Source organism: Macaca nemestrina, chromosome 5 (genome assembly GCF_043159975.1).
Source record: "Macaca nemestrina isolate mMacNem1 chromosome 5, mMacNem.hap1, whole genome shotgun sequence".
Classification (NCBI taxonomy): domain Eukaryota; kingdom Metazoa; phylum Chordata; class Mammalia; order Primates; family Cercopithecidae; genus Macaca; species Macaca nemestrina.
This window is the reverse complement of record NC_092129.1, coordinates 4,139,336-4,157,441: the sequence shown is the minus strand read 5'-3', so window position 1 is coordinate 4,157,441 and position 18,106 is coordinate 4,139,336. Positions and strand designations below refer to the sequence as shown.

The window sequence follows — 18,106 nt, the reverse complement described above, 5'->3', positions numbered from 1 at the left end:
TTAGTAAGTTCATCACCAAACTAGAATTTTTTATTTTTATTTTTTGAGATGGAGTCTCACTCTGCATCCAGGAGAGAGTGTAGTGGCATGATATAGGATCACTGCAGCCTCCACCTTCGGTGTTCAAGAGATTGTCCAACCTCAGTCTCCTGAGTAGCTGGGATGACAGGTGCACGACACCGCATCCGGCTAATTTTTGTATTTTTAGTAGAGATGGGGTTTCACCATGTTGGCCAGGCTGATCTCGAACTCCTGACATCAGGTGATCCCCCCACCTCAGCCCTCCGAAGTACTGGGATTACAGGCGTGAGCCACTGCGCCTGGCCAAAACAGTTCTCTCATCTAATGCAGTGGTCCCCAACCTTTTTGGCACTAGGGACCAGTTTCGTGGAAGACAATTTTTCCATGGACTGGCATGGGTGTGGGTTGTGCGAATGTTGGATGATTCAAGTGCACTAAATTTACTGTGCACTTTATTTCTATTATTATTACATTATAATGAAATAATCATACAACTCACCGCAATGTAGAACAAGTAGCAGTCCTGAGCTTTTTTTTTTTTTTTTTTTTTTTTTTTTTTTTTTTTTTTTTAGACGAAGTCTCACACTGTAACCCAGGCTGGAGTGCAAAGGCATGATATCAGCTCACTGCAACCTCTGCCTCCCAGATTCAGGCAATTCTCCTGCCTCAGCCTCCCGAGTAGCTAAGATTACAGGCGCCTGCTACCATGCCTGGCTAATTTTTGTATTTTTTTTTTTTTTTTTAAGAAGAGATAGGGTTTCACTATGTTGGCCAGGCTGGTCTCAAACTCCTGACCTTGTGATCTGCCTGCCTCAGCCGTCCAAAGTGCTGGGATTACAGGCGTGAGCCACTGTGCCCGGCTGCCCTGAGCTTCTTTTCCTGCAACTAGAGGGTCTCATCTGGGGGGGTGAAGGGAGACAGTGATGGATCATCAGGCATTAGATTCTCACAAGGAGCACGCAACCTAGATCCCTCACGTGCACAGTTCACAGTAGGATTCGCGCTCCTGTGAGGATGGAATGCTGCCACTGATCTGAAGGAGGCGGAGCTCAGGCCTAACAGAGTATGGGGAGTGGCTGTAAATACAGATAAAGCTTCCCTGGCTTGCTCACCTCCTGCTGTGCAGCCCAGTTCCCAAGAGACCCAGGGATTACCCAGAGGATGGCATTTTAGAGTCCAGGCGAGACTTCGGGAAAGAACGTGGTGGCTTTTAGGACAATAAGCTGGCTGCACTGTGCAAATAAGTAACATTTATCTCGGTTGTTGCTCGAGCCATGTAGCCAGGCCCACCCAGAAAAGCTGAAACACAAGCCCCCAACTGAGGTCTGAGGGCGTTTACAGAGGCGTCCAGACCTGGGTGCACTTACACACCCGCACGGAAGCCGCAGGCTCACAGCTCTTGGATAAGAACCAGGAAAACATGCATGAAGCAAGGTAAGCCCCAAATTATCTGGACAGCTGCTGCTGTGGGGAACTTGCCTACAGGGCTCAAGTGTCTGCTAACCTGCAAGTCTCCACACCTCTACACACTCACATGCAAAGGCACCTACCCATGCGGGTTCCTGGTGATGTCACTCACCTGTCTGCTTGTTAGGAAACTGCACAACTTCCAAACCATCAGGGTAGGTCGTGCGCGTCATCTGAGCATTTGCATGATAGTAAATCTGTAAGCACCAGAAACACCTATGCTGGGAGGCAGTCTGTGTTATCATTTTGAACCTGGATTTAATCTAGTAAAGTCATTCCTGCAGGTGGGTAAAAGCACTGTCCCAGCAGGTGGGAGTGGGCTGACCTTGTCCATGGGCACCCTCCACGGCAAGGGGACATGGGGAGAGGGCTTGTCACCCAAGCCCAGAAGTCAAGACACTGTGGCTCTAGGCTAGTGGGAGAGAGGACTGGACCGAGGTGGAGTTCCCAGTCCTTCACCTGGTGGGTTCTGAGCTAGAGTTTGCTGGACCTGGCAACCTTGGGGGCCCACAGGAGATCCAGGTCCAGCATAGTGAATATGAGTGGGGAGCCCCAAGACCCAAACCTCACAGCTCGCAGACCAAGGGTCTCCCAGCAGCTCCAAACAGCAGAAATGCTCCAGTCATCAACTGTCCCTGGGTTATGCCTCTTGAATTGTCATGTTACTGTGAAGTTTCCCATCATTGTGACACCCTCTGGTTTCCAATAAAGTGGGGGAAAAGAAGAAGGGAAGAGCTGCTTTGGAAGAGGACAGTCATCTGTGTCAAGCGAGCCTTGACCATAAGTAGGGAAGGGGGAATTATTAAAAAATTAAGGATCCAGGCCTGGCGTGGTGGCTCATGCCTGTAATCCCAGCACTTTGGAAGGCCAAGGCGGGCGGATCACCAGGTCAGGAGATTGAGACCATCCTGGCTAACATGATGAAACCCCGTCTCTACTAAAAATACAAAAAATTAGCCGAGCATGGTGGCAGGCGCCTGTAGTCCCAGCTACTCTGGAGGCTGAGGCAGGAGAATGGCGTGAACCCGGGAGGCGGAGCTTGCAGTGAGCCAAGATCGCGCCACTGCACTCCAGCCCGGGCGACAGAGTGAGACTCCGTCTCAAAAAAAAAAAAAAAAAAAAAATTAAGGATCCAGAAGTAGACATCAGTGAGATGTACATGTTCATTTTGCAGTGGGACCATGGACAGGCATCCACTCTCTCCCGAGCTCTGGGACCTGGCGGGTCACTGCGTGTCTGCATCTATCATGGCAAGAGCATCGCTGCCCGTCAAAGAAAGGCTGAGAGAGGGCAGGAGAGAATAGGAGTGGTGACTTATTTAGAAAAACCACCACACTGAAGTCGAAGGGACTATTTCTGTGCCATTATTTTAAAGGCATTTTTCTCACATGGGAAATTTGTCCAAATGTCAGAAGAAAGCCACAAATGCTCAATTCTGCATCATTCCAATAATGATCAAGTCCAAGCTCTGGCTCCTCGCTGGGGTCGGGGTTCCCTTTGGAGACCAGAGAGGTTCGAAGGGAACGGAGGTGCCCTCAGGAGACCTGGGGAGGTGCACACTCGCTGGCCTGCAGTGGCCATTACCTCTGACCACGCAAAAGGTCAGAACAGGAGGATATCCTTCCAAGGCCTGTGCCAGGCCCTTTTCTCTCCCACTGACTCATCCTCACCTCATCAATTCTTATATTGTCACACTCTGCCTCTCTACACCTGCATGTCTGGCTAAGAAACAGCTATTTCCTACTCCAAAGTGACGGAAACCCAGACCTCACAATGAAAGGCTGGGGCAGGCTATGAGATCAGTATCACAGATTCCCCCACTGGCAGTGACGTAACACAGGCCGCCGTCTAAAGGGGGTCATCCAAGCTCTCCTTGTTTGCATTTCCCCGTGAGAAAAAAAGGGAGCATGCGAGTTAGTTCAGGTAGGTGGAAGAGCACATGATGGGCACACCACGCCTGTGTCCACACTCAGGGATTCTAACATCCACCCTCAGGAAGGGTCAAGAGGCTTAGGTGGGATAAAATCACAGAGCCACAAGTAGGCGCCTCTCATTAAAGCAAGTAACACAAAAACCAGAGATGAGCTCTGCAGTCTCTCGGAACTCCTGGACCCTGTGCCTCTAAATTTGTACCCAAAGCTTGGCTAACAACAGGGAAATTGATCATTCTAAAGAAGGAAATGTTTAGAATACAATTTGGTAGTGTGTGGGTATGAAGAGACTATTCACAATGCACTACAAGCCCTGCCCTAACCTCCCTTATCTCATCTTATTTACAATCTGTTTTGTAAATTACCCAGGTTTTCTTCAGTGAGAATCAAGTTATACCCTGGATTATCTGGACAAAAGTATTGCCACCCTGGAGACATTGCCTGGAAACCCTCCAGACTCCTCAGCATCTGTGTTTTCTGTCTGTGATCCCTGGACACACAGAGACATGTAGTGTGAACCAGGGGGTCACAGCCCTGAATCTCACCTCCCTGAATCTCACCTCCAGCTTGTACCAGGGATTAGCTCCTGACTCTAACTTTGTTGCAATACTAATGCTAGTTCTACAATCAATGCACATTTACTAAGTGTTTACCATTGTGTTTCTAGAGAGTTCTGCAGAAGAGACATTATTTAATGGACTGTTACTTAACTTTCATAACCGTCTGTTGAGTTAGGTTGTAATTATCAACCACATTTTGCAGAGGTTTAGAAAAGCTGAAGATACTGACTGAACTCAGAGCCAGGAGGGGTGCTGGTGCACTCTTGTGTCACCATGCAGATAGGAGGGTCTTGATGACAGAGTCTCACTTGCCTGAGTGCACCGAGGAAGCAGAACAGCCAGGCTAACACACAGGTTCACCCGACTGCACAGCCTGTGCTCTGCCCATTCCCCCCCCACCCCATCCTGAACACACAGAGGAGATGGGGTATGGATGTGCAGAGTCATTCCTAATAACTGAGTTAGTTTTGATTTCTTTTAAAAAAAGACAGATCTTTAAAAAACAAGATCCATTGTACACACCACTCTCTGATCGGGTTTGACCTTCTTCACGTCGCCGTTAGAAAACTGGATGACGGTCATCTTCTTATCTGCGCTCGGCTCCTTCTGGCTGGTGTCGGGGAAGGTGGTGATGGCACAACTTTCGCTCGGTGCCCGTCCTACCTTTATGGAAACACAAAAACTCCAAGATGAAAAATGATGTAAAGTCTGATTATTGTGGTTTCATTATTTTTCTTCTATTCAGAATTGTTATATGATTATCGCCTACATGGTATTCTAGACACCAGCTGTGATATTTCCCCCCAGATTGTACTAACGGAATAGATCAGGTCCAAATTCCCATCCCTGAGTGTGGTTATCAGTAATGAATAAGTGCTACGATCTGTCCCACAAATATCCGTCTTTCATGAGCTCGTGCACACAGTGGCCATCAGTCTCGATCATCCATGGCTGGTGACTTGGTGAGTTTAGAATCCTGGGCCATAGGAATTGTGGTAATTACTATGTAAAAATTACTCTTGGCACCTTTTTCTTTCCTTTTCATCCCATTCTTCTGATCTATACGCTCCTACGGCCCATCCCAAAGATGTATTGATTTTCATTAACTATCAGCAAATATTATATAACCTCATATGCATAATGCTGGACAAGGAATGTAGAAAGAATATCTTTGTCTTCGCATTGAAAATATTACTCATGTGAAAATTAGCAAAAGAAAATATATGAGAGAAATAGTCTCAAGATCTGGGGAGTTAAGATAAGTGCATTTGAAAATTCCAAATGACAAAATGTGTTTTCGTTATTTATATCGCACTGTCACTCTTAACCATAGCTCAGAAATATAGGCGTCAATTCAGCTGAGAAAATACAAAGGGAGTAAAAGCGAATGCTTGGCTGCTTTAACTGTCTTCAACCATCCACCAAACAAAACCTTGGCGGTGTGCGCCACCTGCTGGCCGGGACAGCAGCCTCCTATTTGATGGGGTTTGAACCAAGACGACTCCTTCACCTACTCCCAAACCAACTCGGTGAATGAAGCAAGAATATGTTCAGTTCTGTATCCAAAGATGAATTTTTAACCAACACTAAAAACCCCAGCAACGTTTAAAGAATCAATTACTCTCAGAAGTAATAAAGCACAAATAATTTTTAAAATGTTCCACATGAAAAGAATCATACAATCTATTTTGGAGTTTATATTATTAAAAGAAACAAAATACAAAAAGGGAAAGAATTTTGGCATATCCAATGCAAGATACACAAGAAGTAGATGCAAGATGAGTCACGAGAAGAGGAATGTGATGAAGACCTGGGAGGGAGGGTGGGGCAGCCATGGACGTGGGGGCAGGCAGAGGTGGGAGACCATTGGTTGTGGGGAGAAAGGAAGGATGGCACTAGTAGAGGGCACAGCGCGTTACCTAGGTCTTGTGTCCTCACCTTTACAGTTTCATGAGCTTGAGTGATTGATTCCTCCATGCACTTAGCCAAGGAGGAACATCACTTATGTCTCATGGACCTACCTATGGAGACGGCAAGATCAGGTACTCAAATGATGTGGGTTTCCTTTTCCCCTGACAAACTGCTACAACCACTGCACTAAAGACAAAAGCATTTCAGGGAATTCAAACTGTTACTGCAAGTAGCATTCCCTGTTGCTCACTTGTCCAAATGCTTTATGCACTTGCAGGACATAAACTCGCCTTTACCGAGGCAGAGTTCACTCGGCAAAGCAAGCATGAGGCCGACTTCCAGTTTCTAACAGGCCAACAAGAGGCGTTAGATGAACCACCTGTTGAGCTGAAGAAGAAGCGATGATGTGCTGCCCCAAGCAGGACTGGGTCTCCTCGAAACTCACAAAACACCGTGGCTGCAGCTGCAGCCGGTGCCTCTTCTGACCCCTTCCTGAGTCAATGCCGACCACCGCCACCTTGACGTGTCCTTCCGGAACTGAGCTCTCCTCAAGGGCTAAAATGTGGTGGCTGGAAGATACTTGAGGCCATAGTTTTGGGGAATTTTTAAGTATTTAAAACAAACAAATTTTCCTCCTGCAAAGTGTATTGCTTTATTTACTGGAAATAAACTGGCAGTCAACAATGCTGGAAACGTCTGGCCTCCAGGTCAGCGCCCCGTGGCCTGTCTGGAGGGAGCAGCATGCAGAGCTCCTGGAAATTGACTCAGGGAAACTGGACCCTTGCCATTTGGATGTCGTTTTTCTTCCTGTACTTCCTCCTTTTTCATCTTAGTGTCCATGGGCTGTGCTGTTTCTAGGGAAGGGGGTGGGTTTACAGGAAGATTCTGCAGAAAGAGCATAATCCTAGTCTCCCGTGGTCTCTATGAACACTGCAGTATGAGGTGGGAGAAATGCACCTCGCCCTGGCATTTTGCAGCCTCTGCCTCTAAGTCGGTGGGCGTGGCTGAGCCCCAGACAGTCAGCACCAGGACTTTCGACCATGTTTTGTGTTTTATTAAAGTGCTTGTCTCCTACTTGTATGTTTGCCCTGGGGTCAGGGTGGCCACAGTCACAACTGCCCCATTCAACACCTGATACAAACAGCACACAGACACCACCTGCTGTGGCTGCCGCGCTTTCTAAATGCAGATCATTGGCCCTGAGGCTTCCAGGTGAACTCATTAGCTGGATCCCCAAACAAAACAAAAAGATGTTCATACTCGTCCCCCAACTGAAGATGTCGGAAAGGGCAGAACAGAATGTGGGCTTTTCACAGGAGAACAGAAAACAAGCGGGACCTGTGTTCTGAGACTTCCCCGCCAGGTGCCTACTTTTACATCACATGTAAGTTCACAGCCCAATTTCCTGCCGTAGAGAAAATAATTTTATTTTGTTGACTTTTTTTTTGGTAAAATATAGCATGTTACAAGTAGACCACTAGCTAGGGCTTAGAAGTATGCTTGCTATTCTTGCCTTCGGGTCTATTAATGTCAACTGAGAACTGTAAATCAAAATGATAAAAAATGAAATTTTGACATGGGGAACTCATAAGTCATGAAAAATATTCATCTTGTTTGATTATGTGCTAAATGCAACCAACTTAAAGCTTTAAAAAATAGTCTGTCTTTGAAAGGCTGAACCTCAGGAAATAGACATTTGGAATCAACTTAATTTTCTGTTCTTGTCGAGAAGATGGGAAGATGCAACCTTCTCTTGACACCCGCTCCGAATCTCACTTCCCCAGGACGAAAAGGTCACCTTCTCAGGTCTCCCTGAGGGGAGCTGGGCCGGCCACCCTCGCAGAAGCCACTCAGCTCACCTACCTGCAGCTCTTCAATGTTTGGGGAAGAACCGGTCAACTCGTCAGCTTCAACGTGGCTGAGAAATCTGCCTTCGGAACTCTCTAAGACTGATGAGCTTCTGTCTAAAAAGCAAATAAGTTAAATTTAGAAGGCCAGTGCATATACATTGTGGAAATATCATTATCCTAATGCGATTGCTAAATCCAATTTAAGTGAATGGGTGAACAGGCTCTCTCTTGTTCATGAGATCACCATACACATGTCAGATCAGTTCAACAACAGGTGCTCCTGTAAGGAACATTACTTCTTTAATGAATACACTCAGTCAGTATTTCTTGGGCTTCGCTCTCTTTCGAGTATTCTGATGGATCAGGTGATTCATGGATGGAAAGGCGCTGCCTCGGCCCTGAAGCTTCTCCCGGTACTGCGGGAGGCAGACACAGGAGAGAAAAGCCGGATCCCTGTGCCATTGGCTTACGGGACCTATGAAGGGACAGGGCCGTGGTGAAGGAGCATCACAGGCTTCCAGGAGAGCCAGGGATCAGCGGGGGCTTCCCCAGGGTGGCCTCACTGGCAGCTGAGATGATGCCTGGAGGTTGCGGAGGTGCCAGCAGGTGTGTGGGAGACAAGGCCTCCCGTTCTGCCTGGCACCTGCAAGTAAACTGACATCTTGTCCGGGGGCCTGAAGGGAAAGGGGCAGCAGGAACAAGGTGGCCAGGCTGGTGCAGACCCAATGGGAAGGGCTTCCCTGCCCCGCAGAGGAGCGCAGAGGGCACTGTGAGGGCACACAGAGCCTGGGGTGGTCTGAAGTGGACAGATGGCACCAGCCTCACCTCTGCGAAGCTCCCTGCAGAGGCCATGAAGCAGCCTGGGGGACAGGAGGCCTAGGGAGCAGACCCAGAAGGAAAACAGGGTTGGGCTCTGCCCTGCAGGGCCACCCAGGCCTGGGCCAAGGATGGGAAGGAGTCCAGGTGCCAGGCAGCCCAGGGGGAGTGGTGCCCACGGGGTTGGGCTGTGTTGTGCATAAGGACCACACCTGAGGCTTGCCCACTACGAGGCCTCTGTTTCTTTACCAAGATAGGTTCCTGCGGGATTCGTGAAGCTGCTATGGCCATTTTCTGGCAGCAACGTGAGGAAGGAATTCTTTCCCGACTCTCCCAGGGGCACTCTTGGCTCCTCCTGCTGGGAACCCTGATGCAGAAAGCACCCACAGCTGCATGGACAGAGCTGGGGCGTGGGAAGAGGCCAGGCAGGTGCCAGATGAGAGGGCACTCCATCAGGGTGGCAGCAATGCCATGCGCAGGCAATCGGAGAAAAGGGAACAAAGCCCCTGAGGCCTCCCAGGCCCAGCCTTCTGCTAGGAGTGTGCTCAGGGGGAAGCGGCCAGTAGGATTCGGAATCTCCAGCCACAGGCCCTGGAGACCAGCACGTGGGCTGTGTGTGGGGTGAAGTTGGGGGTGTCGGCAAGACTCCCAGGTGAGGACCCAATGAGGGAATCAGACAAAAGGTGGCCAGAAATTAGGCAGCTCCAAGAAGGACATGTCCTTGCTGTGGTAGGATGTTCTACTCACGTGGATCGACAAGAAAGCCCTGCGTTTTACAGGAAGCATGGAAACAGTTAGGAGTCCCCGACCCTGCTCACCAGCTCCTCCAGCTGCTGCCGTCTGCTCCTGCAGTGTGGCGGCCTGGGAAGCCTGCACTGGTGATTTTCTGCCACTGGAGTTCTGTGGACTTCGGGAAGATGGGTGCATTACCTGGGCAATGACAGTCAGAGGCCCCCCTTGTTACAAGGTCCCTGCCCAGCAATGCCTCCAACCCAAAGGCTGGGAGCATGAAGCCATCTTCAGCCATCCACAATTTCCAGCAAGAACCCCAGGGCTCACCCAACAGCCCTGCACTCCACACTACAAGGTAGGTCAATTATTATTATTATTATTTTTTGAGATGGAGTCTTGCTCTGTTGCCCAGGCTGGAGTGCAGTGGCCGGATCTCGGCTCACTGCAAGCTCCACCTCCTGGGCTTACGCCATTCTCCTGCCTCCGCCTCCCGAGTAGCTGGGACTACAGGCGCCCGCCACCTCGCCCGGCTAGTTTTTTGTATTTTTTAGTAGAGACGGGGTTTCACTGTGTTAGCCAGGGTGGTCTCAATCTCCTGACCTCATGATCCACCCGTCTCGGCCTCCCAAAGTGCTGGGATTACAGACTTGAGCCACCGCGCCCAGCCAATTATTTTAAAGACTCTGCAGAAATATACCTACTCCAGAGCTCGGGAAAGCAATTGATTTTTCAAACCCAATGCAAGTTGTTCAGTTTTTTAGCATTAAAGACATGTCTGAAGAAATTCAAGGTTTTATCTACAGAAACATATTTAGGTTAATAAATAATGTTATTTATTTATTTATTAATAAATTTATATTAATACGTAAATAAAAACATAATTAGGTTAATACTAAGTCTATTTTGAATAACAAATTGAGTACTCTTAATAGACCTAAGTGGAAGTTTATCTGATCTGAATTTTCCATGCGGCCAGTGTAGAGGGACCCAGGTTTCCGAGGTCACCTTTCCATCTTCAGACACCCCCCATCTTTCTGCACCGGAAGTCGGCCTTCCAGTGGGTGTCGGACTTCCGTCTTGATGTCTCCCGGGAGGACCTTTCTCTCTATCTTCCTGTGGTGGTGTTTTCCCCAAGTTAATTCTTTCTGTCTTTAAACTCATTGGCTGAAAATAAATGTGGGAATATTTTTGCATTAGTAACCATCATATTATTTTAAAATGTTAAGCAACACATCACACCAGCTACCACAGAATCTAGATGATTCTATCCCCGTTTCCTACAGGACACACGAGGCATCCACACTTGGTGTCTCTCATTCCCCATTTTACATTTTACACTTTACATTCCACGCTCTTGAGGAATTCAGGAACTGTATGGCTGATATTGTAGAATAAAGTCAACAGTGAAATAAAGTGTTTGAAACTCAATTCAAAAATGCATAATGAAAATAATGTTCTACCTTTTCTGCTGTTTAAAAATTCATGGTTTCGAGGCATGGATAAGCCACCCATTCAGTTATCTATTTACTCGTACATTGCCCGGCACACGTGTGATTAACTCAGGTCAATGAGAGAGTGTGAGAGGAGTCCGTGTCTCACAGGAGGCTGGACCTATGGAGTCTATCCTGGGACTTTTGACGTTTTGTACTCTTAGGATCTGAAAAGGCTATTTTCCTACTTGTGACAAATGCTTGGAGTAGATTTCTGATCTTCCTTCAGGGAATAAAGTATTATCTGCTCAGCAGTTGCTTTGGGAAAGAATGCGAGGGGATAAATCATCTTCAGGAGTTGGGGGGCCGTCTTCTCCATCCACATCAACCCAGTTTCAGCTGCTGGCTGAGGACTCACGAGTTTGCCTCCTGAGTGTGAGGGTGACACAAAGCTGGGACAAGAAGAGACACAATGGCCACCAGCAGAATGTTCTAAAGAGGAGCTAATTTTAACAAGGAAAAATGTGATAGAGACAAAATAGCATCCTGCACTGTGGCCCCCAAGCAAGCAGCACAGCTCCCGTTCCGAGGGGTCCATGCTGACAAGCAGCAGGTGCAAGACCGCAGTGCAGAAGCAGGGAGTGTGGGGTGCTGTGAGCCCCAAGACACATGGGCCATGGCATGTGGAGAGAGCACCATGCATGTCACCTCCATGGGTGGCATCCACGGAAACAAAGCTCCGAGTCCACTTGGCCCCAGCCAGACACTTGCTGCTGTGAGTGTGCTCAGAGGGAAGCCGCTGGGAGGACTTGGAATGTGCTCTACAGCGGAAGTGCTGTGGGTTAGGATCTTGTTTGAAAGGCACGCACCCGGGTCCTTGGAAGAACGCGGGACTCCAGGGAGCACCATGCTCGCCCAGGGAGGTGAGATTGTGTGGTGAGGAGCTGACGGGGTGTGTGTGTTTGCGTCCAGAACCTCTGCTGCTCTTTATAGATGATAAGCACCAAGGGTCACCTTTGGAGGAGTTAAGTTGTTAGATGACGACCTTTGTCCCAGGACAGTGGCACTCTGACTCTTGTGGCAAATGTATTTGGGCATCGTCTCCTCATCAACTGGCAGAGGTGAAATTTTTCCAAAAGCGAGTTCCCATGCCTAAAAGACAAAATGCAGGGAAAATGTTCACATTTTCAAAGGGAAAATAAATTCAAATTTTAATACAATCAAAAATAATTGGAATGTCCTAGAAAATATTAGGGTACAAGGTGGGGGGACTTGGACTGGGTTTTCCCCCTAACATGTTGATAAGAACACAAACCCTCACCCAGCGTTTGTGAAGGAACCTTTGCGGAGCCCATGTTTGCCTTGTGTTTCTTATTGTGGTTCCCTGTTTCAAAATGATCACAGGCTCCCAAAGGCCACAGAATACACAATACCCAACGTATCATCCTTTAGGCTCCTGTGTCTTCAACGGGGAATGTGGTAACGGAGGAGGAAAGTGTGATGCTCATTCTAGTGTTGTCTTTACAACTTGTCTAAGATTCGAAATGCAAATTCCCAACTTTCCCTGTTACCAGCAGACTGACCTGAACAGCATGATCCTTCAGGTGGGAGGAGGTGTGTTCGGTCTGGAATGGCTAATTATCCCCCGCTGTCCCCTCTGAGGAGGAGGAGGGAGTGAGAAGGGGAGAGGGTTGCTATGAATGAACCCTTAATACCAGATCCGGAGTGGCTCACCCACACAGCCGTGCCCGCGTTCCATGGGTTCTCGTGCCTCAGCCTTTTAGATACTCAGTCCCTAAAACTGCGACTACACACAGATACACCTACGCATATTTGAAGTGTGGGATTCACATGTCCCGTCCTCTTTCTTCACATCAGGTCTGCTCTTGTGAGCATAGATCCTCTTCTCATAAACAGCCCCATGGTGGCCAGTACGATGCACAGAATCAAAAACATTTGGAAATTCACCAAACTCTAATCTCGAAATAAGAGAATGATCAAAACTGCAGGGAGTGTGAAGACAGAATGAGACTTCATTGACTCTTGGGGTTATTGTTATGGTAACATTTCGGCCAACATACAATGATGCAAATGGGGCAGTCGATGCTATTTTTTAGGAACTGGCATACAGTATACGCAGGGAAAAGTACCCCTGTGGGTCTTTTCGGGGTCTCCCCACAGAAGGCAAACAATCCCGGCCAGTATTTGTGGCAATTTCCCCCTCTCTACCTCTGACGGAGGAACAGCCTGACTGGCTTCCACTCTTCCTTCTACCAAAGGACTGGGTGCTTTGCTGTGCTGAGAGGCTAAACCCGCTTTCTTTCTGAGGCAACAGAAGCCATCTCCATGGAGAAAAAGCTCTCGCAGAGCTCCCGAAGAGTGGGAGTAACTTCCAAGATTTCCCGTAATTTCTTGTAGAGGAATTTGTGGCTGTTCTTGCCATGCTGGGAGAACCGACCACAGAGCAAGCTCCTCTGGAATGTATTCCGTGGGTGCCTCTGTGTGTGTGTGTGCGTGTGTGTGTGTGTATGTATGTGTGTATGTGTGTGTATGTGTGTGTGTGTGTATGTGTGTGTGTATGTGTGTGTGCGTGTGTGTGTGAGTGTGTGTGTGTGTGTTGTAATCACTGTGCCGTATAGGAACTATTCTAAGTCCTGGAAGTACCGATTTAAAAGTTCACACCATAAGTGCAGATAGGAAATGTCAGTACTTTTCTTAACCCACTGAGAAACATCTCCACTTACATTTGGAGGCTGTTCACATGGTTCCATGTGTCCTTACCTGTGCGTATAATTTTAATGATTCAAGCTGTTTAGACCCATGTGTGGGAAACAGAGCCCAGACAAGGCAGTGGTAACACTGGCCACATTCACACTCTCTTAGGCTCGGTCTTTGAGCCACATGTGATCAAACTCGAAAGCTCAGTGTTCTATAAAGGCAGCGGGTGCTGGGAGGCACTGACTACTTCAGCATGAGAATGCTGGTTCTTCCTTTGGGAGAGAGCAGGGCAGTGACACAGGACGGGGGCAGGAAAGTCCTGGGTAGAGAAGGGCAGGTCCCTGGCTAGGGCTCCGCCCCCGGGCGTGTGCCCACGGACCTAGGCATTTCTGCTTTCGTGCCCAAATGTTGCATTTCCCAAGACCACCCTGGCCTGCCACACTCCCATTTTGTGCCTATAAAATCCCCAAGACCCTAGCGGGCAGAGACACAAGTGGCTGGCATCCAGAGGAACACATTGGCAGATGCCAGCAAGCCATTGACTGGCTGAAAGACACCGAGATTGGTCAGCGCAGTCAGAGGAGAGCATGGCCACTGGATAGCCCAACTCCATGGGAAAACCACCTTCCCACTCCATCTCCATTCTGGCTCCCCCGTCTGCTGAGAGCTACCATCACCCAATACAAAACCTTGCACCCATCCTCCAAGCCCACGTGTGATCTGTTTTTTTCAGGTACACCAAGGCAAGAACCCAGGATACAGAAAGCCCTCTGTCCTAGTGATAGGGCAGAGGGTCTAACTGAGCTGATAAACACAAGCCGCCTACAGACAGCTAAACTGAAAGAGCGCCCTGTAACACATGCCCACTGGGGCTTCAGCTGTAAACATTCACCCCGAGACACTGCCGTGGGGTTGGAGCTGCACAGTCTGCCGGTCTCTACGCTCCCCTGGAGGTTTGAGCAGTGGGACACTGAGGAAGCGAGCCACACCCCCATCGCACACCCTGTGAGGAGTACAAGGGAACTTTTCTCATTTCAACAGGTCTCTATTGCATTCTACACAGCTGTCCTAGTGGATGAACAGAAGGACACCAGGCCCCTGAGCTGGCTCTGGAGTCAGTCTGGGTTCGAATCCCAGCTCTGCATTCTCCAGCCCATGACTGTGATGGAGTTAGTAATAATATCTACTTCATAGGGTCGTTGTAGAGAGTAAGACGGTAAAGCTCCCTACCTAGCCCATGTAAAGTCCACAGTAAGGGTCTGCTGCTGTTGTCCTGAGGCATCATGAGATGTCTTAGAATTCTAGACATGAGAGACGCAGCCTGGAGGCAGCTGTGCTTCTGTCTGCTGGAGCGCCAGCTGAGAGGCCTGATGTATCCAGTTCTTTAATCATTACTTATGGGAAACGGAGATGATGGAAAGATAGGGAAGCCCCCACCACCTGGAGCGTGAGTGATACCACGTCACCCAGCGATAAAGCCCACATCCTTACGGGGACGCTATTTTTACATAATGCAAACAACACAAAAACACAAATGCACTTTTGGTACCAGAGTGTGTGATTCTCGCCCTGCGTGTGGGCGTGCTACAGGTTTCTTCCTGGCTTCCCATTGCTGCCTCTTCAGATCTCTCAGCTCTTCTCGGAGCTCCAGGTTCTGCTTCCTCAAAGCATCTATATGATTCTGGAGTTTTCTGTGAACATCAGCCCACAGAGACTCCTGTCTCCCGAGCTCTTGGTGGAGTCTGGTGATCTGCTGTTGTAATGGCTGTTATTGGGAAGACAACAACAGAAAACCTCTCAGACATCACAATGGGTACATTTATCTGCAAAATACTCAAGCCCTCTCTGGTGTAAGACCAACATCTTTCCGGACAGAAAGACACCCGATGAGATAAACAGGACTACCGCAGCCTTTTCCTTTCTTTTCCTTTCTTTCTTTCTTTTATTTTTATTTTTATTTTTTTTGAGGCAAGGTCTCACTCAGTCACCCAGGCTGGAGTGCAGTGGCATGATCTCAGCTCACTGAAGCTTCAAATTCATGAGCTCAAGTGATTCTGTTGCCTCAGCCTCCCTAATAGATGGGACTACAGGCATGCACCACCACACTTGGCTAATTTTTGTATTTTAGTAGACATGGGGTTTCAACATCTTTTTTTTTTTTTTTTTTTTTAAAGACATGGTCCTGCTCTGTCAACCATGCTGGAGTGCAGTGGCGTGATTTCAGCTTACTGCAAACTCCACTTCCCAGGTTCAAGCAATTCTTGTGCCTCAGCATCCTCAGTAGCTGGGATTACAGGTGTGCAGCACCACACCTGTCTAATTTTTGTATTATTCGTAGAGATGAGGTTTTGCCATGTTGGCCAGGCTGGTCTTGATCGGACCATAGAACCTCTAGCCTGGTTCTGAGAATAAATGGAATCGTGAGCCCTGCACTGTGTGGCCCTGACCACAAGGACCCGTGGCACTTTCATCAGAGCAAGCACTGTCCAACAGGGTCCGGTGAGGAAGGTGCTTGCTGGGATGGTGTGAGGCATGTCAACCTTCTGATTTTCGTTAATGAAGTTTTTAAAGCCTGGTGCCTTCTCCTGGATTAGAGGAGAAAAGCTGGAATGTTAATATTTTCTTTAACTCCCCATCCTGTCTCCCATCCACTAAGAGAGAAGGTTGCAGAGAGGAAGAGAGCCACGTGCCCCTCGGAGAGGAAGTTCAGCATCAGCGTCCCAGGGTGGCTCATTCCTACAGGGGTCCGGTGAGGGGAAAGTCCAATGACAGCCCTCAGGGACAGGAATCAGGGTCCCGCCTGGTGGGACTAACTCTGTCCCCACAGAGGTCAGCTCACCGGCATCTCCCCGGCGTTGCCATCCTCCCTGGGGACCTCGGCGGCCGCAGCTGTCTTCTCCATGGCAGCCCCAGCTCCCAGGCATGGGTCTTCTGGGTGGGTGCCCTCCTCGGGCTCCCCGACCTCGAGCTGACCCTCCAGCATCCTGGCTGGGAAGGGAAGAGCTATGGCGACATCTGAATGCAACCCCCCTTACCCACTCAGTGTGGGCTGAAGGCCCCAGCCTCAACCTAAGGGCAAGCAGGAACCACAGCTGCTCTTCTCCCCTGGGGTCCTGTGCACATTCCCAAGCCCGAAGCTGACCAGGTGAAAGGACACCACGGATGGAGGGACTGAGCCGTCCACACCTGGCTCTCCACCATCCTCCACGGAAAACACTTCAGTTCCTAGAAGATCAGCCTGACACCTAACACACTCTCACCATCCACAGACGGAGGGACTGAGCCGTCCACACCTGGCTCTCCACCATCCTCCGTGGAAAATGCTTTAGATCTTAGATCAGCCTGACACTTAATGCACTCTGGTCATCCAGAGAAGGGTGTGAGCAGGGTGTGAGCTGGTGTGAGTGGGATGTGAGTGGGATGCGAATGGGGTGTGAGTGGGTGTGAGTGGGTGTGAGTGGGATGTGAGTAGGATGTGAGTGGGGTGTGAGCAAGTGTGAGGGGAATGTGAATGGGTGTGACCAGATGTGAGCAGGAAGGTCTCGGGGTATGAGTGGGATGTGAGTGGAATGGTCATGGGTGTGAGTGGGATGTGAGTGGGGTGTGAGCGGGTGTGAGTGGAATGTGAATGGGTGTGAGCAAGATGTGAGTGGAATGGTCGCGAGTGTGAGTGCGATGTGAGTAGGATGGAGTGGGGTGTGAGCGGGTGTGAGTGGGATGTGAGTGGAATGGTCACAGGTGTGAGTGGGATGTAAGTGGGGTGTGAGCGGGTGTGAGTGGAATGTGAATAGGTGTGAGCAGATGTGACTGGAATGGTCGCGAGTGTGAGCGGGATGTGAGTGGATGGTCACGTGCGACCCTGAGGGAATTCTCAGTCCTTTAACCGGCACCACTGGATCAGCACCCATTGGAGGAGCACAGGCAGACCCACCACTGTGTTTAGTCTGAGTCTTGAACCATCAGATGTCTTTTGTGAATTCGTGGTGAAGACGCGGAAAGGAAACCCCTTTTTATAGGTACAGCATTTATGCCAGTTCTAGGAAGCTCACAGCAATCAGAAAACTAAAACAAAAGAGAAAACGCAAAGCTTCCTGCAAGCCCGCAGGGTCCTCTCTGAAAGCCGCTCCCACCCCTGCCTCACTCTCTCAGTTTTAGGAAGCGAGTGGCCCCCAACGAAACCCCAACTGTTCATTTATAAACTTCTCACTGTATACAAACCTGAGAATGAACAGTTTAACCACAGTGATCGCAGAAATGCTGTTTAAAAGAGTCTCCTGATGGAAGCGAATCGAAGGTCAAGAGCAAGACCTACCAGTAAGCGGATCCCTGGCCGTTCCCTCCCCGCGGGGACTGGGACGGTTTCTGTGGAAGTGGGCGGGGGTCCACGGTCCTCACAGCCCTGAGAAAGCATCTTCTTTTCTGCTCCTCCGAGGGGATACCCCAGTGTCCTCGACCCCAAACTCGTGACCCCCTCAGTCCGGGAAAGACCCCTTCCCTCAGCCCCAACACCAGACCTCATCACCTCACCTGATCTCCGCCAGTCACTTCTGCCGGGACCGGATCATCTGGGCCGTGTCCCCACAGCTGTCCCCAAGTCCTCCCGCCTCATCTCCGGAGACCAGGGAGCAGCAGACGGTTCCAACGGACTTTCTGTCTTAAAGGGGCATGAG

General features: G+C 49.3%; 1 protein-coding gene across 12 annotated transcripts in view; it reads right to left on the bottom strand.

Annotated features, from left to right (window-relative positions):
• The window catches only part of LOC105487574 (putative T-complex protein 10A homolog), a 25,766-nt gene extending 7,660 nt beyond the window's left edge, over window positions 1–18,106 (bottom strand). For 2 of the 12 annotated variants that reach the window (XR_011623231.1, XM_071096197.1), the window contains exons 1-8: window positions 17,964–18,101; window positions 16,276–16,424; window positions 14,986–15,201; window positions 11,733–11,870; window positions 10,294–10,452; window positions 9,375–9,486; window positions 7,754–7,854; window positions 4,502–4,642 (exon numbers count right to left, since the gene is read on the bottom strand). Coding sequence is in view for 10 of the 12 variants with exons in the window: in XM_071096197.1 (XP_070952298.1) it covers window positions 4,502–4,642; window positions 7,754–7,854; window positions 9,375–9,486; window positions 10,294–10,452; window positions 11,733–11,870; window positions 14,986–15,201; window positions 16,276–16,419 (1,011 nt within the window). In the remaining 2 variants the exon portion in view is untranslated. Of the gene's footprint in view, window positions 1–1,600; window positions 1,686–4,501; window positions 4,643–6,517; window positions 6,776–7,405; window positions 7,432–7,749; window positions 7,855–9,374; window positions 9,487–10,293; window positions 10,453–11,732; window positions 11,871–14,985; window positions 15,202–16,275; window positions 16,425–17,958 lie in introns of those variants that run through there. The other 10 variants (XM_071096193.1, XM_071096194.1, XM_071096195.1 and 7 more) reach the window with 10 other exon arrangements.